Genomic DNA, 25,691 nt, shown 5'->3' with positions numbered 1-25,691 from the left:
ATAAGACCTAATATTTGCATGGAAGTTTTTTGATGCAACTGATCTTTTGTCAAAGAATAGATTATACAATACCAAAGGAGGTGGACAAATCATTGGCAATTGAACTTTCCCCTTCAAGCAACACATTGAAAATTTAGGAGATGTTTTTGACGTACTATTACCGAGTTTCTCATTGAACCATATCATTGCACCACATGACTCACAACTATGAGTAGGATCTCCCTCATCAATGTAATCTATTAGAAGAAAACCACATCCCTTAAAACAACTTTTTGTAAAAATATATGTCAAAAAATAAACCCTTTAAAAATAACTATTACCTACTAATAAAGATTGCATGCAAAAGTCAGATGCATTTAATCCACCATTATCATCTGAAGTCAACTTCTCACCACAAATCACATCTAGAAAATCAAAGATTTATGTAAACAACTAAAAAAATATGCCACAACCTATTCTTTAATTCAATCACTTACCTTGAAAGGCATCAGAATCATTACCTTCAGTATCAGAACTAAGATTTGGGCTGAACAAAAAATGTACATTCTTGTACTGCATGTCTGCTGTGGCTTTATGAACGAATGAATAAACGTTTAGAACAGAACAACATGACAAATCCATTATAAATATTGTGGATTTAATTTTAAGTCCAGTAACCTAAACACAAAATATTAAAGCCTTATATCTCAACACCAATTGAATACTAAACTAAGATTACATAAGCCCAATAAGCAATGAGCAAACTCAATTAAAAGTGCAATTACATACGACAAAGATTTTACCTGAGCTCTATAATGACCATTGGCTGTCTGAAGACCATTCGTTGTGGTTTTGTAGCAAACATAAGATAAAGTTATTGTTTACTTAAACTACCAAAGCCCAATATGCATTACGTTGATTTAATTCATAGATAGAAAATTAAATCCTTATACTTAAACACTCTCAAAATATACAGCTCAAAATACTTAAGGAAGAGGGTCAATGAATATGACTGTGTTTTTTTTTTTTACTTATGTTATCATCTGAAAATTTACGGGTAGAAAGATGAAGGCTTCTTTGGTCATATAAAATCTATTTGTTCCTTGCATATATCTCAGAATTTTGAAGATCAACCGTGGGAAGGAATAATAGTATATTAAAGTATTCACTATTCAGGGTCATATTCATAATTCATATGTAGTATCTTTTCACATTCCCATTTATATAAACTCTTCTATGATTCTCTGCTCAGATTAATTAATCCAAATGAATAAGAAATCAGGTACTATTACTGCCTAGAATCATTAAAAATTCAAATAAATGTCGTCATAAATATTATTTATCAATATCATTTAAAGTGAATACATATACAAGCGCACATGTAATGGTAGACGGATGAATACTGTTGGTTCCATTAACTGACTGAATTTGTTGATTACAAGACTCTCTTTCACTGAAACTCTGCATCGATTCTTGTGAAGAGAAAAATAAGCCCCTACTACTTCTTCTATTGGCACCTTTAAAATTAGCAAGAACTTTCCATGAATGATAATGACAAAAACACTCGGTCTATGATATAATAATAATATACAATATTTACATAAATATGCTTCATTCCAAAAGGCAAAATAAAAAATTAGGAACGATATAAGTATATACTCATTATTAAGTATTATTAAGCATACTAAATATATAAACTTGGAGTAACTTTTGATCCAATTACTGATTCTCCATATGACCCTGCTCTATCTGAATTTTCATGACTAATTGCACCAGATTGTGAACTCATATCATTATCTGCAGAATTGAATCTTGTTGTGGCATTGACTTGGATTTGTTCTTCGTAATACCAAGATGAAAAATCACTGATATTCCTCCTCTTTGAACTACTCTCCTTGTAACATAATCCACCTATAGCACCCAGATTATAATTGCTGTCATATAACTTTAAAACAAAGAATAGTAATGACATTAAGGACATTAACACATTTTAAGTTTACCAGATTGCATGTCATCCTGGAACTTCGAATTTAGATTAAATGACACATTGGTTATGTCTCCCAAAGCAATTGCTCTTCCTCTACATTTATAGGGTGGAGATTTGCTAATAGTTACAGTTGATTTTGATTGAAAATTTGTAGAAGAATGATGAATCTCACAAATAACGTTTTCATCCCCTTCCAAGCCACCATTGATACCAAGACAAGAAAATTTTTGACTACCTGAAAACTCATAAGAAAAAGCCATATCAACTTGATGATAACTAAAATCATTCCATAATGACTTATACAAGCTGAAAAATAATAGGACTAATCAACGTACTTGGAGTTTCACAGTATTCATTTACTGACTTCTGTGACCTGAACATTTTCACTGTAATCAAGCTGTGCTTGAGTTATTACTCACCTTATCATAGCAATCATACCAGAAGTAAGTTGCAGCTGTTGTTATCGGAAGATACAATATTATATAAGATAAAACTTTTAATGAGAACTACAAATTTACCTAACAGTACATCAACAAACCTATGATCCTCTGCTTAGTAGCTGATAGCATCTTTATATTGACTATCTGCGATCCATTTACACAAAGGCTATTCATATGTCTGGATAAATCAACAGACATGCATTTCAAATATGAAGTCAAAACATGCTGAAGAAGTGTCTTACGGCAGTTACAAAAGTCAGCAATCAAGCATATCACAGCTACCCTTCAATTATTTGTGGCAGTTACTAAAATATATTTCAGCTACCATGTCTGTCAGAAAATCTATAGGCAAAGCAACATGCCAAAATACGGAGACAGCCTTATATATACCATACAGTAAGTAACTGTTGCATTAGTAACCTCCTCATTTCCATGGAAAAAGAAACTCATATAATTCATACAAGATATGTAACTAATTGGGACTAAATGTCCATAATGTGATCCAACCCAGCTACTTACCTTCCACCAATTGAACTTACTAATCTTAACTGCTTTTATGCACTAATATTTTGACAGTAATCTTTTTTGTTGAACATTACAAGTATATGTATATATTTCTTTAAACACTCATACCATTCTTGATTTTTAACTTTTGTAACAAAACAGTATTCTGGTCAATTGAAGTTTAATGTTTTCCAACATGTTCCTTTGTATCATTACAATTACCAAGCTCCCTAACCATACTATTTTAATTTCTCTAACTCAATCTACACCCTTCCATTGAATCGAGTTGCACAATATAAATGGATCATAAGGGATTGATGACTTTTAGCAAGAAGTAATGACTGCATAACAACTGATTTGATGGGTAACATCTAACGTCAAGTTTAAACAATTATCATACTTACCCTACATTGTTTTCTCTAGCTTAGCATGAGTATAATAAAGATACCTGCTTTAGTTATCTGTAATTTGCTAGCCATAGAATATCCAGTAAACTCAATAGATCCTATAATTATGATCTGTATATTTTAAAAGAAGCTATCTTTAGTCGTTATTAATACACTAAACATAAACTTAGATATTGTATGATACTGTTATTGGATCTTATGTTTAACTGAGATCAGTGACAATCTGTCTCCCATTATTCTTTCCTTCTATTTTCCATTTACTTATTTCTCCATCCATTATTATTTCCTTCTATGTCAGATGTCTCCCACTATTTGCCAGCATTCTCATTAATTTTTTTTTCCCAATGTTAGCATAATATATACTGTATTTTTAAGATTATCCACTTCCTAAGCTTATTATTGACATCTAGGCTGTCTTGCCCCATGTCCTTTTAATGTGAACAGATGATACATTTAGTCACCTGAAGAGAAAGATGGAAAAATACAGGGAATTTCTTCACTCTATTAGACATTCAATGATGTTGCTCCTGATTTTAACATAACATAAACTTTCATTGATTGATAATTAAATCACAGTACAGAAATAACTTTACTTTCATTTGTCAAGTGGCAATGAGATTGATATGATAAATTGCCACTGACACAAAATAGCTAATACATTCAACAGACCCACTAAGCCATGACAGGTACTAAAACACATAACTGAAATAAAACACTGCAACAAAGATAACAATTATGCGAAATACCATAAACCTAAGTTTTTGATACAGACCACATACTAAACATAACATGCATTAGACATTGACGAACACAACCCACTTAAACGTTATCAAACAAACTGTCACATTTTATGCTTCACGTTCTTTGATGCCATCCAAACTCCTTTCATAGGAGAGACATTCAGATCCTGCACATGCTTAATCTTAGATGAGCCACCCTTTTTGGCTCATATCTTCTGCTTCCCTTTATATGTCAGAGTCTTAGAAACCTCAACATTGGGTACCATTTGAGATATAGGGACCACATCTACTTCAATGTCCTTGCCTTTCTCATCAGACATGACAGAAACAGAATTAGGAACAACACTTCCATCACCAACCTCTTCTTCCACAATCACGTAGTCAGCAAGCTATAAGCAATAAAAGAAAAAAAAACACATTTAGTCTCTATATTTAACTGTGACAAATAAAATAAATGCAAATAGTCATCACCTCATTTGGCACTTGTTGATCTGCCTCGACAACCTTCAAACCATAAATAATAATTAAACAAAATTTCACTTCACAATTGAGATGAGAAGTAAGATAGTTAAAGGACAAATAATCACCTGATCTGGAACTTCTTTAGTAGCATCACCAGCCTTACAAAATTCAAAAAAATGTAAGAAACATTATCTCAACAAAAAAAAATTCACCAACATGCAATAACTAATATTCACAAACCTCACAACACCTCACTCTTTCAAATTCTTCCATGAGGTCAACAACCTCGGTATATGATGAAATTGATATACTGGAGTGGGAAAAATCCAGATTGTACTGGTTCAATTTCATCTTCATTATCAAAGTCTTCCCAACCAAATTATCAAGTTCATCGGGGAAATCATAGGAGCGATCATTTTGCTTGAATGAATGATACAAAAAGGTTATAAAGAATATTGAATGCCCAAATAACATTTTATATTCAACAAATGATCACCTCATCAAGCTGCCTCTAAAGCTCAGTAGCAGATTTCCCTATGAATTGGAGAGCTAATTTGTCAAAAAAAACCACAGTAGACCTGCCAGAATCATCCATAACTATGTAATGCACCTTCGGCCTACAAACCAATAAAGAATACTTCACATTAACAAAGACTTAATAATTGTTAAGTTTAATCTAAAATTAAAGGCATGGACATAATTAAATTATTACTTAGCCTCGAATGTCACTGGTTTATTTTTACACATTTTACTCGTGCAAGTCATCTTTAATCCCTCATATTTTGGCTTTCTTCTACACCTAGCACAACCTTGATAGTTTCATCCATGCCTGGTGTCAAGTTTAACTACCTTACATTTGATTCCAAAGTACTCATCCTACAATAACGCATTTTGAAAATAAACAGTAAAAAAGAAGGGCTTAAAATGTTTTAAAGTTTGGTTGCACATCAAACAGATTTATAGTTACCAACTTGCACTTTGTTATCTTAGAAATCATTATCAAAGGGTGATCACGTAGCAAGTTACTCTCAACAGGATTTCCTTCTTGGGATGGCATAGTTGCAGATATCGTACTAATAGGTGGTGAAGGCAAGCTTATGGCACTGTAGTCAAATATCAATATCAGATAACAACATAATATATGACTATCTAATAATAAATGGAGTCAAGCATATACCTTTGAATAAACTGGTTAACTTCAGGGTAGTTCATGTTGAAAGAAACCTTAGAAGCATAAAATGAACTACAAACCTCAGGCTTACCTACAAAATTAGTGCACATATATGTCATATATCATAACCATAAATGAAACTTATGTAATTTTAGTGCATTACCCTTTTCATCAAAACCAATTCGTGCAAGCTAAATCAACATCACAATTGGAGCCTCCAATTTGCTGAAGTCTATCATGTAGACACTTGTTGCACAATCATCATACAAGACACATGATACAATATTTTCCCTAGAAGCATAGCAGACAATTAGCTTAACCGTCTAGCCTCATCACAATTTTTTTGTAATAAAAATACATTAATGGCTACTCAATAATATGAAAATACATACATATTATCAGACAAGGTCAGTCGAATCCTATTCTTTGCCTCAGTGTTGATAGAACTCTCTTCAAGTGAACCAATAGAGGTAACAAATCCAATTACATCTGGAAAGCAAAAATTAAATGCACACACAAATATTTGCATGAACAACCACTAGAGTTCGTAGATGCAATTAAAATTGACCCTAATTATGCTTATCGAAAAGGTAATCTATGTTACTCTTGTCAGTTATTTCCAAAATGTCAGAAATAGGGAAGAAATTGTAAGAATATTTAGGGATTGGAGCTTCCCTTTCTTGAAAATCCATCTGAGCACCAAAAGTGATCTTGTATGGGTGGTTAAAAGCCCGGTACTCTTTAGAGTTTTCAGAGACAGAAAAGTTTGCAATGAAATAGGCCATTGCCTCCACAGCTTTGTCATCATAGAACCTAAAGACATTCCTGTTCATTACAGATGCTTGGATCCTTGTACCTTATTTAACATTGGCATGACTATATTATTATAAAGATTATAAAGATTCAATAACATAAGTATCCAAAGAACATCTGTGCATAATAACTATCAGTATAATAAGAAACTTTCAATGGTCAAACAATACCTCCTCATCAATAAGCAACATTGATATACAGAATACTTCATTGGGAAATTCCTTATTATAAACATTCCATCGCCTAATCACACGAGCAACAATCTTCCAATGATCTGTTGAGTCATTAATCTCTCTAATCATCGAAATTTTTTTAGGAGCCATTGAAAGCAAATCTTAGACCCAGTAGGGAAATCTCTCTTACAAAGCTCAGATGAAGTTAAAAAGCTAAGCCTGAGAATTGATCAACATCTTCACATCTATTTATACTACTTCTGACTTGAAAAAATGGTAGGAACTTAATATTCGAAACTCAAAAAAATATGGGGTACTGAACAACTTCTACAAACTTCAAGTGTGGCATATATTTTATGACTACCTACTACTTAAGGTCATGTCTCATCACGATAAACCACTAAAGTAAATAGTTATGATATGGTAGAAAAGCTAGACTGAAAACCAGAAAACAACGTTGTAGCAGAGTATAGTTTTCCCCAATTCAAATGACTTTGCGTATCTTTTAACAGTTGCAGTGGTACAATGGAAGCCAAATAAATACAGTGCCTACACAGAAAGCAAAACTCTAGTAGTACATTTTTCAAACTCAATAAGTACAACCTTATACATGTTCACACGTATAATATCACATCCATTCTTATGTTTAAGTAAGATCACTTAACATCTGACATATCAAAACAAACTTAATTTTTGAAACACGCATAACTTAATATGATAAGGACACGCTAAGCACCATGCCTCCACAGACAGAAAATCTTTGATAGTAATTGATGCATATTTACAAAAGATTCAGATAACATCTACCCATTCCATGCCTCCTAAAATCTCAGTAGCAGTAGGCTAGGATGAAACCAAATTATGTCAACCTCGTCAGCTCTACTGACATTTGAAACTTGATTTGATTACACAAACTACAATATTCTATGTTGAATTAAATAGTTATGTACTTGTTGCAACTTTAAACAATCATATATGAATAAATTGCTTATTTATCTTATGTAGTATATATAATTTATGAATCGATCCACACACATATGGCCATACTTTTCAAACCACCATTCTATATATACGGACTTATGACCATACTGAGAATTATGTTACTGGTTAGTTTATTATAAAATAGGTGGATATTTTTAAGGATAACAGTATCTCAACCTGAATCATATCATTCAAAGGTCAGAAATGTGAATATTGATTAAAATCATGTATTTTATATAGATTTACAATTTCCTGACTCAACTCGTCTGGAAGTTTAAAAATGATCATTGATTCTAATTCATACCGTAGCAATAACATTGCAGCACTTACAAAAGTCACCTCCATGATCTATCATAATAGCTTAAACAACATTGACTATTCTGCCTAAAACTGATGATATTAAATATGAGCGGTACTTCAAATAAAGAAGCAAATCATACTCTTTTTATCAAAATAGTAGGAAATCCTGTTATATTTACCCTTCATATTCTTTATGAAAATGTTAAACATGATAGGTCGTAATATTGAAATATTTCCAAATTAAATGAATGATGCTATTCAAACTTTGTAAAGAAGCAAGAGTGCTCATATGATAGGGGAATGACATGAGGCATATATTTAAGATTAAATGGTTGTGTTGGTAGCTATGTGTTGATTACATGTTGAGTATTGAATTTTTGTAGAATATGTTTCAAATTTGAAAAATTTGAACAGATTAAATGAATGACTCTATTCAAACTTTGTGAAAAAGCAAGAGTGCTCATATGCTAGGAAATCATGTTATATTAATTTATACTATTCTTTATGTTTCAGATCAAATAAGTTTAGGAGTTCAAGTGATTGTCAAATTCATTTCTATGGCATGTTTAAACAAATATATATTTCTCATGCTACTTTAAATCATTCATTATTGCACCATACTGAGTCATTCATTATTGCACCATACTGAGTCCATTTTGTTTATTCTGATAGTTAACTTAATGTATTTTATTCACAACTATACACTTGAATGTAGTTATGAAATATATGTATATGTTTCAATGTTACAATAAAACCAGGCTAAGTGTAATTCACAAAATGATCAAAATAAGCATTAACTTCTGGATGAAACCCACGGAACCACACATACTATTAATAATCTTCCAATACATTCCAGTAATAAGAGAAACACAGCTACAAATAAGAAATTCAGTCAACAAACTTACGACTAACCATAATGTGTTCAGACGTTAAACACTGTAATACAAATAGCAATAGAATAGAGAAGAACACTACATATGATCATTCCTAGAACATTGCAATGTAGATCGTAATACTAAGAAAATAGACCTTAGAAGCTGAAAATAAACCTAAATGAAACTATTTTGGACATATTAAAGGGAGCCCACACAGTAAATAGATCAAACTTCTTAAATAATTCCATGATCGACTGCTTGTATTGGCATGCATTCACTTTTAACTATGGAGACAACAACTTCATGCAAATACTTCTTCCTGACTCCAGCATCTTTCTTCCTATTATACTTCTTTTTGAACATATATGTCGCAGCAGGAGCAACTTCATAAGCAGGCATGACATCAGTGAGAGTATTATTCACCCTCTTGGCATTAGAGACAAAAGAAAGATTTCGATGAATAACATTGCCTCCACCGACATAATCTACCACACACCTGGCTGCCTCACCATCCTTCAAAGAATATAAATATCATTATCTTAAAAAAAGTGATCATAAAAGAGCACTTAACTAACAAACATAGATGCTAATAGGCACCAAATGTGTCAAATAGATCATTAACACAAACAATATAATCATATTCTTACCCCGCCCAAATCGTCCGTCTTCACATCTACTTCAGTGTAATCAAACACAGATATGCTACACTCAGGAAAGTCCGTATTGTACGGATTGAATTTTACCTTTAGTAGCAAGGTCTTACCAATCAACGCATCTAGCTCAACTGGGAAGCTATATCCAATACCTTCCTGCTATTAATAAATCAAATAATCAATATTAAAATTAATATATTTAACCATAAGTCTATTTAATAATCAACGATTAAATAAATCATGAATTATTAATTCATTACACTTTCAGTATTCTGTTCCAGCTGTAATGCAGTTTTCCCTATGAACCTATAAGCCAACTTATCAAAAAACACGACAGATGCCTTGCCTGCTCCATCATGCACCATATAATGCACTTTAAACCTATTGAACCAGATAAATATGTAACCAGTAAATATTCTTAACATCATCATTACCTAAAATCAAATTATATCCTATATACACAATTACTTCGGTTCAAGTATTGAAGGTTTCCTCTTGCATTTATGATTGATACACATTAGCATGCCACTTATATATACAGGCTTTTTGCCACACCTAGCACAACCAAGATACTTCCATCCGTATCTCGTCTCCACTTTGATAATAACACACCTGAGGAGAAAATATTCATCCTGCAAATAAATGATCAAAGAAAAAACAATCATCATTAATCAGCATCAATATCAATAATCAATAATAAGACTAAGACATAATATAAATGAAAACAATATATACTCAGCTCCTACATACCATACTTTGATTAACAGCTTGAGGTGTCAATACAAGAGGATGATCACGAATTAGCAGAGTCTCAGATGGATTTCCAGATATTAAAAGAGCATTTGCCATGAGGCACAAACTTGTGATTACACTTGAAGGAAGCAAACTCGACAACCAACAGCAACTCAAGATAAGTCGCAAGGTGAATTGATAAGTGCCTGGAAACCATATTATATTACTTTAGCCTTGACTCACTAATCATTAGTCATCAACATCAATCGAATAAAAAAAATCAAGATTCAGAATAGATAAGACACGACAGTAATTATTGTAATTGTATTAAACACCACTTCTCACTACTAATCTTAATTCATGCTTGCGTGGTGTATTCATAAAGTGACGGTGTTCTGTTACTAATAATACTATAATGACCACACATGTAAATATCAACCTACCACGTCTTATCACTGCCAGATGGAACCATGAAACTAGAAAATCTTGCTATCAATGCACTACCGTCAAATAGAGCAACCATCCTATAGTCTCTTTTGATCTTTTATTGAGGTACTGATATATATATAATATTTAGTTGAGATCCAACCAACTAAATCTAACACACACACGTGAAATTGCAACATATAATATTTAGTTGAGATCCAACGAACTGAATCTAACACCCACACATGAAACCTTCATAACACGTTTGGAAGAGAAAGACGCACGCAGCCACACAAATTAGCAACCACTATTTTAAAGTTGTCTATGTACTTGGAATAGTAAATTGAGTGAAGAGCAGGATATGCATTGTAAAAGGCTAAGCTGGTTATTGTAAACATTTTGGATTTAACACATGATGAAACTTGTGTGGTTGCCTATGTTGAAATGCTCTGTATAAGTAAAATATTCATTAAATGTTCTGAATCTAATATGTAAAAGGATGTGCTCATTATGGGGGGTAATCTGACAATCATGTGTGTGTCCAGATGATAAGACAATACCATGGTTGTCCAAAAAAATGTAGTAAAAATATTAGCATACAAAAGTTTCAACACGTCAACTTTTGTTTCTCTTTGTAAACATGACAGTCACATAATAAGACAATACCATAGTTGACCAAGCTTACTTCACTTTTTATTTTACACAGTAACATGTCAGCTTTTCCTACTTATGTGTACTAAGTCTTCCAAACAAATTTTTACATGAAAATGCACCTTACATCAAACTGTGCTAAATCTTGATGTGCCTTTTTACACTCACACACATTTCACATAGGGATCTTAAAAAAAGTAAACTGCATTTTCTTTTCCCTACTGACACGAAAACTTAAGTGCTGGTTTGTTCAAACAAAATTAAAATAAAAACACACCACACATGTTCAAGCAAAACTTAAAATAAAAACTTAAAATAGGTGTAAGGTAGATTGACTTTACTTGCACACACATGTTTCTTAATTCAGTACATTACAAAGTGGAGCTCTGGATTCTATTAATCCAAGTTTTGATCCAAAAGACTCATAATGAAGCCTGTGCATCAAACAAACAAATCCTACTCCTGTCGCTTTAGGTCATACCCAAAATCATGATCACCACTACATATAATAAATCAACTCAACCTTGAATATTGCTTTTCTTGAATATACCAGTTACTGACAGTACTAATAGATATGGAAAATCACACGTATCCTTACACCTAAAAGCTAAGTCAAATCACGTCAGTAACTGACACATGCATTCTGGGTAATTTAGATGAATGAACCGACCATATACTTAAAGAACAAAACAAACCAAGCACCATCTCTTCTCTGTGACTATATCAACATCCTGGCCGTTATAAATAGATTTGACAAACAGTGACTTCTGTAGGTAAATCAAGTGAATATATTTACTAATTGAAATTACAATAGGGCTATTTTTCAATTTATGCTTATTATAGACAAGAATATTTATTACAAGGTGGCTGAGCTTTCAATATGACTATTTTTCAGCTTATGCCTATTATTTCTACATCTTTTCAGGTAGATTACTAAATAGATTTAGTATTCCTCTTCCTAGGCGTTTTGATAATTGAAATGGTCCATAACTACGTTAGTTGAACATTAAGTACCAAAAATATATAATGCAGTATATAGGCATTACAATTAATTAATTGAAATGATCCATATTTACATTCTAAGTTGAAACGCGATAGGGCTCTAAAAGCATGAACACCTAACATGCTGCCTAACCAGCAACCTACACATAGCTTAACTATATTTACACCAACCACATATCAAAGCATACAACATAGCAGCTGCAACAAAATACTAATTACACCCAAAATAATCTAACATCGGATCCTACACAACTTCAACCTAAACTTCAGAAAACTTGAACATGTCAGTTCCTCCCAGACTCCTTCAACAGCTCTCTTCTCAGGTGCTGAACTTCATGGAAAATCGGATTCCAATATACCCTTGTGGCATTTGTATAGTTGGTGAGGGATGGAAGTCCTGTAAATAAAAGATCAAGCTAGTTATGTCAACAACGATGTCAAAACACAATTACAGTACATTTCATGCTCCTAAAGTAACCCCTTACCTTGAACCCTCTTTACAAGGGTATATTGGACAATACAGACCAGCTTACTTTTTCCCTTCACTGCCTCAAAGTCCTTCCAAGCTTCCATAGCAGGATCACCATAAATATCACATGTGATCCTTCCCTTACTGAATATAATGTAATCCATAGTTATTTAATCCCCAGTCACAACTATATTTCCAATCTTTAATATATTTAACCAAATTCAAATAAGCATACATAACAATACTCACTTTGCATCAGATAAAACAAAACTAAACACATAAGTGTGAGCTCCTTTATAGCTGGTAATTTGTAACTCCTCCACACTAACCAACAGCCCGCAGATATCTACAAAACGCCAACCAACAATTTGGTTTTTATTCATTTATAAAATAATACAAATAGAACTCATGAAACCTCCATAATCATAAGTATTCAGGGTAGCTGAACTAAACCTCTGACTCTAATTCCTGGAGACCAATCAAGCTCTATGGCTCGAACAATGGCAAATCTAAAGTTGTAGCGTGGCAGCCATTAAGAACGCTGTTCAACAAATGTATTTGCCGTTGGGACTATGTGATGCCTTGGGTGAATTCCTTCACCACCCATCATGACGATGAAGTTCTGCACACAAAAAACTTTCCCTGGCTTCAATACATTACAGAACCGATCAATGAGCTCATCTCCATCCAGCCGCAACAACATGTTAGTACCCTAGGTACATGTTCCTCTTAGTGAATATTAATGTTTAAATGAAAGAGCACAAATTTAATAAAAGAATAAGGGATTGTACGCATAAACATAAAACAGGGAGATACTTGTTCTGACCTAGAACAATATGAACCAAAGACAATCAAGGAAGAAAAGCATGAGAATATATGAAAATAGAAGTTAGACTTACTTCTTCGTCAAAAACAATCATATCCAAAGAAAGCAACTTCTTCGGGTATCCATAATCACGATCATAGACATCAAAATCAGTTCTCATGAAAAGTCTATCCACCCTTACAATGACTCTCCAAACATTGACTGGAGGTGACACAGCATCAAGCATCTCATACTGTTCGGCCATTGCAAACTTCAAATGCAAGCAAACACAAACTCTGATAGATGAAAAAGAACCCACACAAAAAGCCTAGGAAGAGGAAATGATACTTAATGCAAAGAAGACATGGTTTGAAATAACTCTTCAAACGTCACTTCAATCGAATCCACCTGCTTACCTGTATAATAACTCACTAGTAACCAGAAGGAAATAAATGCTAACAGAACCAATGAATCAAGGTGAAAAAGAATAATCGTAAAAATTTTTTGTGAGGAATATTGATAATGCAAAAGACACCAATGAAATAAATGAAACTCATACCTCAACCAATGAGATGCCCACCAGAAAATTGAATTTTATTTGAACTGAGGCTTCCATTGCCCAACTACTTATATAACATCTCTTATCAAGTAACTGATTGATAACTAGACCATTACTGACACCCACACGTGAAACTTTCATGACACACGTGGAAGAGAAAACCGCACAGAGCCACACAAATGAGCTGAAACTATTCATAAGCCGTTACTGTACTTAGAACAGTGATTTGAGTGAAGAGCCAACCAAGCATTATAAACAACTCAGCTTGACTTTGATTTTGATTTAATATTTAAGATTGATTTATCTTTCAATTTATTATAAAATTTTAATTGATCAAAATTAGTAACAATAATGAATAATGAATTGGTTTACCTAAAAAAATGATTTGGCTCCTAAATTTCCTTACGATATTGAGCACATCCTTTTAATTACTATTTAATAAATTTTACTTTATTTTAATTATTTTTAATGTATGAAGTGAAACAATTATTTGTATTTATTTTTCATCTAATTATTTTCTATTTTTCATATCAAAAGGCAATAGGCATATAACTCATGGATAACTATTTAATTTTAATAACATCACGTTAATTATATTAAAGATATATTAGTTTTAAGGCCAAAGAGGGAAAAGATGCACATGTTACATTTTAAGTGATGATATGAGTGGTGAACTCAACAACTCAAAAATAAATAAATTTATAAATCCACCTTTTAATTAAATTCCTATGGTTCTTTTATTCGATAATTATAATAATCTCAATGTTCACCTGATCAAGAAAAAAATAATCTCAATGTTGATAATATATTAATTAGAGCTAATATGAGTGCTAATTAAACAACATGTGGATTATTATGAAAAACAAGAATTTTTTAAAGTAAAATGATGAAATAAAATTTATTTATTTCATGTAGATAAGGCTTATTATTTTTGTATAACTATCTCCTCGCATTTATTATTTATATAATTTGTAATCCAGTTGATTTTGATTTTATGTAGAAAAAAAAGACAAAAAACTAAAAATTACTAAATGTCAAACAAATACCAAAAAAGAAATGTCAACAAAAATTTATTGTCATTTATAAATTCAGTGTTGTTAACATTAAATAATACCAAATAAAATGTTGCCAAATCTGATTTGGAAATTTTCAGATTCTTTTTTGATCATTTACCTTTTTATTTATATACATGATGGAAAATTAATTCAAGTGCATGTCAAATGGAAGTTGTTATCAGCTCTCAGTTATCAGCTAGTAACGTCATTTCTAAATTAGCAATTAACAGATTATAAACATAAGCACAAATACTTATAATTGAGAAAACTACAAAGACTTAAAAAAAATATAAAAATTTAATTAAAAATTAAGTGAGGTTATAAAGTACTTTCATGTTAATTTTTGTGGGAAGTTGTGCCAAACTTCATGTAACCATTCCTTGAGGCTTTTCCTATCCAATGCCATACATAATAACACTGTTTTTCAATATATAGCATTGTAGTGCGTAGCATAACCTCCATTGTCAGAGACAGAGACATATATGTGAAGTTGTTGATTAAGCGCGCATATATATATATATATATATATATATATATATATATAATGGCGAATAGTGAATAATCAACGATGGCTCTAATGAATTGGGGAGGTGAGACCTTCTTGAGAAGACAAAGGATGGAGAGGTTGGTGATGTCTCTTGGAAGGGAAAGATAAAGATGCAGCTCTTCTGAAAGAAGGACGTTTCTTGATGCGTTGCAGGGTTCGCTTGGTGTAGATTTTACGAAACAGAGGTGAAGAGAACTCTCTGAACTTTAGAAGAAAGAAGAGGAGGAGTCTGAAGGATATGAGGATTAGTGCCACTGCAGCTAAGTCCCACCATTTTGAATGATCAAGTTCAAGGCCAAGCATGGTTCTCAGGATGAACTCTCCTTTCAGTTTTGGCTCTCCTGGATTCATAGCTTCAAACTCCAGCCCTATCATGTCGTTCTTGTAAGCCCCCTGCATTACCAAAAACATTTGTTTATTGGCTGAAATGGATTCCTAAAGTAGCTTTCAGCTAAAAGGATAAAAACAATATATAATATATAGATACAAGCGTAAGGCTATTATTGAATTATAACTCTATTGCCAAGGCATAATACTCTAGGGAGAGAGATAAGTACGTAGAGTAGGTCATGCAAGGCTTGCTTATCTCGTGTTTATCTCTCTCCTTATATCATCGTGCTACTACAACAAAGAATTAAAACTACTTATCATTACATGTCTATCCACCTCCTCACTGATGGCGAAATCACTTTAAGAATCTAAATTTGCATTTGCTTAAACATATCTAAACATGGCATTTCCACTCCTCCATTTATCTTTTTAGACTGAGTGCATTTCTACATCTTCATTTGATGAGTGGTGAGTACATGCCATTTTGATTTGAAGAAAATTTCACAAGGACCCAACTCATTATGTTATTTATTAATCAGAACCAAATAACCATAAACATTTGGGTAGTCATTTAGGGCTAGTTTGGGAGAATTTGAACAGTATTTTCGCACTTTATAGGACAACTTCTCTCACATATTTATTTCATATAGCGCTTTCACATATTTACTTCATATAGTGCAAAACCATTTTTCCAAGACTAATCCAAATAGGCACTTACTCTTGATTTGATGAAGGGTCAGGCAAGACCCTTCAGAAGGAGCAAGGGCCACAGATCTAATGGAGTTCAAACTCTTTTTTCCAACAAGATTGATAAGTTATGACAAGCTATTTGACCCTTGACTAAATTTTGTTGGCTCTTTATGTTTTTTCCCCCCTTAGAATACCCTATACAGTCCACTTGTATCACCATCAAGAATCAATAATACAGATTAATAACTCTTCCAGAGTTACCTGTAATCCCCATGCCCCAAAATTGATGTATAGGATTGGATAACGCCAGAAGACTTTGGGAAGATCAGGACGCTGACGAAAGTATCCAGAAGTCATCATCATAACACCCTGCATAACACATACACAAGTGTGTGTATATTTATAAACAGAACTTGAATCTGAATCAACCAATCATCTAAACTGATAACTAAAAGTGAATGTGGATCATGAAGCATTCAAGCTTATATATGAGTTCTTACAACATATCCTGCTCCGACGATGACCCCCATGAGGAAGTTTGGAACAAGTGAAGCTATGATCATCATTGCGGTCTCCACAACAGCAATGCACAAACAAAGATCAATGCATCCGTAGAGCAGAAGGGAGAAGCCAGGATGAAACTTAACCATATAGAAGGTTATAATCCCAGTTGCAAAAGACATCATTATCACGAAAGGAAGGGAAGACAGAAAGTTTGAGAGAACATAGATTCCATTTCCATAATACCCATTCAGCCTCTCTTTCTTAAACACCTGCTTCATCAAAACAAAAACTTCAAAAAAAAAAAAAAGTACTTTACAGACACCATAACTGTATTCTCTTTTTCTCTGTTTTTGCATGGAAGCGGATTATATATGAAGTTTTTAATACTAGGCCTCTCCTAGCCCATGATCTTGAAATCAGTACTTAGTTTCTCTGTTTTTTCCTCCTTTTTTGTATCGCCTTGCATAGCCTTCCCTTAAAACAAAAAAAAAAAAAATGAAATGATCTGAAATGAATGAAATGAAATCAGTTTTATTCCTTTGTGCTTTTGGAGATTCTCCTAAGTATTTGGCTAATGAGGAGAAATTGAGCGAGATACTTGCTTTCGTCTTTTATTAGATTTACTATATTTATTTCTTGGGACTTTATTATTAGCATGAGTTTAAGATTCTTGCTCATATTCTAATAGAAATTTTTCTTCCGTCTTTATCAATTTTTGAAGTTTGATTTTGATTCACATTTTAGTAAACACTTTTCTTCCTTCTTTTTCTCTACTCATCTTGGATCCTGTCATAGAATACGTTTTATGAATTAAATAAACCCTTTCTTTTACCAAGTATCATCTACTAACATCAATGATATGACATATATCACCTTCCATTTAACAATTTTTTTCATAAAAAGGCCCTTTCATTACATTGATCAAATTAAATATTTAAATTTTTACAATACTGGACAGCTAAAAAATGTATTTGAGCCTTTTGACAATGTATCAAACAGTGTCTTACCTTCATCTCTTCTATGAAAGATGGGAAGCCTCCAATGGACATGAATGTCATGAAACCAGATATGAATGCTCCACAAGATCCTCTGGCAAAAATTGCTCTGTAACTTGTCCCAACATTGAAAAATACCATTCCAACACACAAAGATAAGGCCACATAGATTATTATCCTTATCCAGTAGTATCCGGCATCTCTACTCATGTTCACAAAAGACCTCTGAGTCAATGTTGAAAGCTGCTTCCACCATTTGGTTTGGTTTTTGCTTTTACTTTCACTCTCTCCTTGTCCCTGCAATACAATTCCCGGGCCTTCACTGTCTATTCTTACAGACCTTGTAGGAAAAGTCAAGCTCAAATCAATAAGCCAAGATATAACTCTTGGACATATTGCATAATTTCTTGAAAGGAATTAAAGGAGCTTGAGAAATTCAGTCATGATTTCTAAGTTCGAGAAACGAAATTTGCTTATATTGATGACTGTTTTCAAATTAAGATGAGGACATTATGAACATGGCTTCTCCTAATGTTCGTCTTAACTCATGTTTTCCCCTAGTACATGTTCTAAACCATTCATCAAGTGAGGGGGAAATTAGAGTTGGAACCTCTGAAAGTGAAGTTCTATGCAAAGGACTAATATTTTGTGGGACTTGGGGCCTCTGCTGCACACAGCATGCGCTAAGTGAAGAGAGAAGGACAGATGGTGCCCACCCTCCACCAATACTTTTTTTTTTTTTTTTTTGGTGAATAAGAAGGCTAGGTATTAATGGCCTGAGATTATAAGTAGGATTATACCCTTAACCTCCCACTTGCAAGGGAACTTTCATGCCACTAGATTACAAGGCTATCAGCACTCTACCTATGCTTTGTGTTATTCACTAGCATTTCGAGTGAGCAGTACTCAATGCAACTGGAGAGAGACTGAACTCATAACTTATAAAGGACCTTTTGTGTTGTTCAAATGTGTCTTCATTCAATAAAGTGCCACTTACAAGATTTGAGACTACTTACAGTGGTGGAGATTTGCTTTATTCTTGATCTTGCTGTGGAGGCATATTCTGACCATTGGTATTTCTCAACAAGTATTGCCTTTATTTCTGCAGTTGATAAGTTATCTTGTTCCTGAATTCACCAAAATTGCATGGGGGGGTTAACAGAGTGAAAGTATGAACAATTTGTTGAGAGAACAAAGCACTTCATAATAGTATAACTTAAAAAAATCCATTTTCCACCAAAATGTTGGATTCCAGGATAAGAGAATTTTGCAGGAATAATAATGAAGCCCATATTTGTTTTTGGACACACATACAGGCATTTTCTGAGAAGCCACCATAGCCAATGTGACTGTGTCAAAATCTGCATTGATACAACGAAGGAAGTGATCTGATGGATTTCTTCTACTTGGACATGGAAATCCTGCTTTGGCGAAGAACTGCAGAAAAGGGGACAATAAAAGAAGGTTATTATGTTTTATTCCCCCCCCCCCCCCAAAGACACGGACTTTTCTTAAATTGCAATTAACAAGCTTCCCCAATATTTTCAAAGCTTACATGATCTATCTTGACAAAAAAGAAAATGTAAATTTCACAAGCTCCCTTTTATTTTTGTTTAATTGCTTATACCTTCCCTCTGTTTTCCAAATATATGCAAATCTCCTCAAGGAGAGATTGTGATTCTCAGTAAAATTCAACAGAGATGTGTATAATTTACTCTATTTTTTTTATAGAGAATTAAAAAATAATGAGAAATCTGCACAAATTCTGTAATATTTAGGAGAAATTTGGTAAATTTACTTTTTAAAGGAGAGATTATATAGATTTTAAAAATAAAAATAATGCCCATGTAATTTGGATATCTTCCCTAAAATGAATTTCCATAAATTAATCTCCCATAATCTTTGTGGATATTCCTTTATGATTAATTTCATTCTCCTACTAAAATCTTTCCTAAGTTTCAATCCCATTTATTATTCATGAAGACATACTTAGGGTTTAGATGTAGACTAGGTTACATGAAAATTTATTCGATCTACCGACCTCAATTATTTGTCAGAATTAATTTAATGAACATGAGATTGACAGAGATATGTGCTAATGCAAACACAGATAAGTGAACAGACAGTATTTACTCTATTTTTAGCCTGAAAAAGTGGTTGCTCTGAAAAGCAAAAACAGACAAAGCGAGAACAAATATCCAGGAAGAACAATAAATGCACCTCAACTGCCATTTTAGCTGCTCCGAAAAACACTGTTTGACCACCAGAGAGGAGAAAAAGATCATCAAAGAGTGCAAAAACTTCACTGCTAGGTTGATGTATGGAGGAAATAACAGTTCTTCCATCATGAGCAATATTTCTCAGAGTTTGAACAACAAAAAATGCGGAGGCACTATCCAAACCACTGGTTGGCTCATCAAGAAACAAAAGGGAAGGTCTTGTGAGGATTTCAAGTGCTATGCTTAGTCTTTTCTTTTCCCCACCACTTATTCCTCTTAAGTGCCAATTCCCAATTGGCCTATCAGCACATTGTTGAAGACCCATTTCCATAATTGTTCCTTCCACTATGTCATTAACTTCTTCTTTTGTCATTGTGCTTGGAAGCCTAAGTTTTGCTGAGTAAGATATTGTCTCTCTCACTGTTAGTGTTCCCAACAATATGTCTTCTTGGGTCACATAAGCCTGAAAATTGCAGAGAAGGGAAAAAAATAAAAGCAGTATTTTTAGGGAAGTTCTCAAATAAAACAAAATAAACTGAGATAAATTTTAGTTTAGTTTACTTTAACTCCATGGTCTACTATCTTCTTTCCATTTAAAAGCACTTTCCCTGTCATGACAACATTTCCAGGAAGCCTACCTGCAAAATGTCCAGAACTCCATATTCATTTGCTGATAAATCCTCCAAAGAAGTTCATTCATAATTAAGAAAAGAAAAAATAAATAAAATATGTTGTCTTTAAAACAAAGTTCAGAAGTGTTCCAGCTTCATAGGTTGTGAAGAAGAAAATGAAACTTCATCGTAATGGTTTCATTACTTTGTATTTTTGTCTTATCTTAATGGGAAAAATTCCGCAAGACCTTCAACTTTGTACCAGGAAGATGTTTCTTTGAATAATAAAAAATATGGTACACGCATTGATTTGCATTTGTGTTTGTAGGGACATGTCCTTTTCAACCAAGGAAAGCAAAAAAAATCCGCAGGCCGAAAAAAATTATATCTCTTGTATATTAAATATGTAACAGGAATGAACTGTTCAAACGAGAGACCTAGAGGCTAGGACTCTTGACTCTGACACAACACCGCCCTCAACGTACTAATACTAATGAACCTACCCATTGTCTTTAAAGGATAAAACACAATAAACAGACCCCACACATAAAGGGGTTAGATTAAAACTGTAATATTGTGATTAAATTTCAGCAACCAGTTCAGTAACATATAGGTTACATCAATGAAGCTCTCCTGCAGAACAAGAAGAAAGACAAAGACACCAATTTTATTGCTACAGATGAATACAGAGAGGCACCTTTAGCTGTATTGCATATCTGCAGTACGCAGAAGCATGAAGGAACATGTTTTAAGAGTTATCAAAGGAGGAAAACAAGAAAAAGCATTTTGCAGAAAGAATAAAGAAACTTGTTTTGATGTAAAACCATGTTAAAGCTTTGTTGTTTTGCATGAACAAGTGATGAAACACAAAAGCTTGAAGCTTATTGAACACAAACAAACAAAAAAACACGATGGGAGAGAGAGAAGGAGAGAAAAGTAGAGACAGACCTGCCAAAGCATCAAGAAGAGTGGATTTGCCAGAACCAGAAGGTCCCATGATGGCCATGATCCTGTTAGGCTCAGCAAATCCATTCAACCTATCAAGCAACCTCTTGGTATGTCCATCGCCAAAGTTTGGAACAACCACAGCTAAATCCTCCCACACCAGATACAATCCTCTCTCACTACTTCTGCCTCCATTACAGGAGGCGACAGCAATGTCTTGCTCTATTTCCATGGCCTAACCATAAGACAAAAGAATCCCTCGGAAGAGATGTGGATGTTGAAGAGGGAGCTGACCCATATAAATAGACATCATTGAATTATAAGTGGTCTCCAATCATGATTGCCATAATAGAAGATACTTTGCCTTTCACTCAAACTAATCTCATGCGTTCCTTGATGTGACACACACACCCACATCCAAGTATTTTTTGAGACTCCAGAAAAATTGGATTGATCAATAATCTAGAAAAAATGGAGTACAGCTTACCAAATTGTTCTGTTAATTAGTTGTTAAGCAAAGCTATTTATAAGAAAAGAAATTTGTATTATATATTGTTAAGTTGAAAAAGTTGTGCTTTGTGTCACTCAATTATTGGTGTTGAAGAGAACCTAGTATCAAATACATAGCAAGCAATAAATTAGTCAGGATACCAGAGACACGCTGACAGCAAGCCAATTAAACTGGGATCAAACAAGCAAAATTTAATATCAACCTTTGCTATTAATTTATTTTTGATGGAACATAATATGTGATGCAATTAAAACACACACAAGTTCAGTGAAGGTGTCTGGTATCATGTCATTGTTAAAGAAGTTAATATGGAACACCTAACTTACCAGTCACATCACTACCATGTGCAGCAAAAACCGTATTCAAACAAACAACGAGTTCGGTTCAGTCCCCATGAATTTGACCAATCCCTAAACCTTCGAATACTATTCTTAATGCGACGATTTCATGGAAAAATCTGTTAAGACCTGCATAAAGCTTCAAAACTATAAATCCTGATTAAAAAGAGTCTTGTGCCCAATTCATCTAACTTTCATACAATAAAGTAATAAAAGAAAAGGACAGTGTGCAGAATAGAGAATATCATGAAGTGAAGAGGGAAATGCAGGTGAACATACTGTGATTGGACCTAAATAATGTGCTATATATAGCAAGATTGTACATGGTTCTTAATGTTGAAGATGCAGGCACAGTAAAGAAAGGAGGGGGATAGTAATTCTTCATAACTAAAACCTGATTGACAATAAATTCTACAAGGGAGGGAGGGTTCACCGGTATGGAAATTTATTTATAATCTGCACCAGAAAGAAGAAAGAACAGAGAGGTCTTTACTATTTTTCTCTTTCTTTCCATTTTGATGACATGAAGGGTGCATGGAGCTCTTCAATGTTCACACTCAAAAGCCAAATCATAACCAGCTGAATCCTACTGTGAGTTATAACTTTACTTTCCTGCCTCTTTGGAGCCTATTCTTGAAATCTTGTTTGAATTAGTATTTAAAATTACTTATAAGTACATTTTATTTAACTTAAGATAAAATTCCTCTTATATAATTATTTCATATTCTGTAAATCACGATTAAAAAGTTATTTATAAGTTATTTCAAATGGGTCCTAAATATACAAAAAAAAAAAAAAAAGACATCACTATAAGAATAAAACTTTCAAAAAAAAATTCTAATGAAAAATGAGCTGCATAAACGTTGTCATCATTTTCTAAGTTCAAACTTGCTATTAACTTGTTATGTGAATTTTTTTTTTTGATAATTACATTAATTTTTCTAGGGATCACATATTAATTTTTCTTTAAATAAAAAAAAATTTCAAACTCCAAGGCTTCAGTCACTAGATATTTTTTCCGCCTTCCTTCATTGATGGCATCTGGGTATGCCAAGCCTGCAGACGTTTCATTGTCTTCTTTCTCGGTAAAAATATGGTCATTTTATGGTAAAATAAATATCATTTGGAAATTTTTGTGACTTCTTTTAAAATGTTTTTGACATTAATTTGTAATTAAATGTAAATAATTTTACCTTTATTGAATGAAAATAATTAATATTTAGAGAAAACATAGTTTTGATTTCTAGAGTTAGGTGTTGACAATAGTATAATATTTTCACTAAAACATTAATTTTTAAAATTATGATCAATTTTTGTCATAGTTTTAAAAATTTCATGTTAGCACTAACGTAACAATAATGTTTGGTAATAGAAAAAATTTGATTAAAGTTTACGACAATTTCAAAAACTTTAAAAAACTAAAAATTTTGACCCAACCTTACGATAATTGTAGGATCGACAACTTTTTTGAGTTGAATATCATCTCATTTTGCTACGATTTATATTATTTAATTACTTTTTATAATCTGTATACAAACTTTTTTAAGTATATGATGAGTTAGGAAAACCAAAAGAGTCATTAAATACAATTTTTTGAGGGGCAAAAAAACTACAAGAGAAAACAACAGCATAAGAGTATCAACTCTGTCCTTTTTTTTACTCTCACAGCATAGTAAACCAAGATTTGAATCCCTAGTAGAAGAGGTGCTTGCATTTAATACCTGACAGTGTCTCAAACAAGATTACCTCCAATAAAGAGATCCATGTGCTAACAAAAAAGATTTGTCCTTTTCTTTAAAAAAAAATGATTCCCTAATGATTTATTTTATAAATAGTTGCAATTATTAAAAACACGTTTAAAATTTAAAATAAAAAAAGAAAGAAACAGTTTGATATTAAAAATAAATGCGTAAGCCCGTATGTATGGGATAAAATAAGACAATGGGCTATCTTTATATTAATTCATTTTAAATGTTTTGAAAGTATAAAAAAAATTTAATTATGTGAAAGGAATACTAAAAAATCTAGTTCTAATTTCTCTCTCTCTATATATATATTACTACATCCTTGTGATTTCATCAAATTATTTTTTATGAATTAATCTGTTTATTTATATAATCCCTTACAATTCATATATTATATTTAATTAATTTGGAGTGTATAAATTAATTATAATAATTTAATTTTTGAAAATAAAATTAAGAAACGATAAAAATTTAAATTCAAAATAGCATAAATTTTATGAATTATATTTAATAAGGATTACCAAACCTCAACTGTAAAAATTAAAATGAAGGGTGGGATAGTGTCCGTACATGGAAATGTGGGACCTATGTGTGGCCCCCGGGGGGGGGGAACAAGTGGGGACCTATTTTTGGAGCTTTGAATAAGCAATTCAATTTCAACTGCCCCTCCGGCTCGCCCCCGCCTCCCCCTCTCCCAGCTTTCAAACGCTCTTCTGCCCGTTTGATAGGAATGGAATTGAACTGCGTAGTATAAAATGTTTTCACCCAGTTTATAATATAAGTCACTTGACTTCAACTAAATTACTGAAATCAAAGAATGACAATTCACAATGCCATTGAAAGAGGTGTTTATATTTAGTACCCGATAATCTCTTAAATAGAATTGTCTTCAATAAGAGGAGCCCTGTGCGTAACAAAAACATGACAATTAACTCATTAAATTTCTTTTAAATTAAAAAAGTTTAATTTTATAGCCAGAGTAAAAATAAGCGTGAAGGGAATATAATCATATATAAAAGAAAAAAGACATAAAAAGAAGTTAAAAATTACAATATTTCAATTCAGGTACCTA

At 32.8% G+C, this 25,691-nt stretch overlaps 1 protein-coding gene across 2 annotated transcripts; it reads right to left on the bottom strand.

Annotated features, from left to right (window-relative positions):
* Positions 1–15,465: 15,465 nt before the first annotated feature.
* Positions 15,466–22,152, bottom strand: LOC114717769 (ABC transporter G family member 15). 2 transcript variants are annotated; one of them, XM_028902965.1, is made up of 10 exons: positions 22,029–22,152; positions 21,031–21,107; positions 20,471–20,932; positions 19,565–19,687; positions 19,267–19,377; positions 18,263–18,547; positions 17,252–17,524; positions 17,013–17,120; positions 15,752–16,124; positions 15,466–15,681 (listed from the first exon to the last, which is right to left on the bottom strand). In XM_028902965.1, the coding sequence occupies exons 1-9, from the start codon at positions 22,084–22,086 to the stop codon at positions 15,759–15,761; spliced, it is 1,863 nt and encodes a 620-aa protein (XP_028758798.1). In that variant the 5' UTR covers positions 22,087–22,152; the 3' UTR covers positions 15,466–15,681; positions 15,752–15,758. The 2 variants fall into 2 exon arrangements, with proteins under 2 accessions (XP_028758798.1, XP_028758797.1); XM_028902964.1 differs by having other exon boundaries at positions 15,466–16,124.
* Between the last annotated feature and the right edge of the window lie 3,539 nt (positions 22,153–25,691).

The sequence above is a fragment of the Neltuma alba genome, unplaced genomic scaffold (genome assembly GCF_004799145.2).
Source record: "Neltuma alba isolate B1F8T4 unplaced genomic scaffold, ASM479914v2 tig00011775_pilon, whole genome shotgun sequence".
In the NCBI taxonomy this organism is placed as follows: domain Eukaryota; kingdom Viridiplantae; phylum Streptophyta; class Magnoliopsida; order Fabales; family Fabaceae; genus Neltuma; species Neltuma alba.
Note: the sequence above shows the minus strand (reverse complement) of the source record. Positions and strands in the feature narration are given on the sequence as shown.

Bases quoted from the DNA above. Each gene is read 5' to 3' on its own strand.
- LOC114717769 (XM_028902964.1), bottom strand. From the start codon at position 22,086: ATGGCCATCATGGGACCTTCTGGTTCTGGCAAATCCACTCTTCTTGAT. The intron at 21,108-22,028 runs GTCTGTCTCTAC...GACATTTTGCAG, and splicing joins TCTTCTTGATGCTTTGGCAG to GTAGGCTTCCTGGAAATGTT. The intron at 20,933-21,030 runs GTAAACTAAACT...TGCAATTTTCAG, and splicing joins TAGTAGACCATGGAGTTAAA to GCTTATGTGACCCAAGAAGA.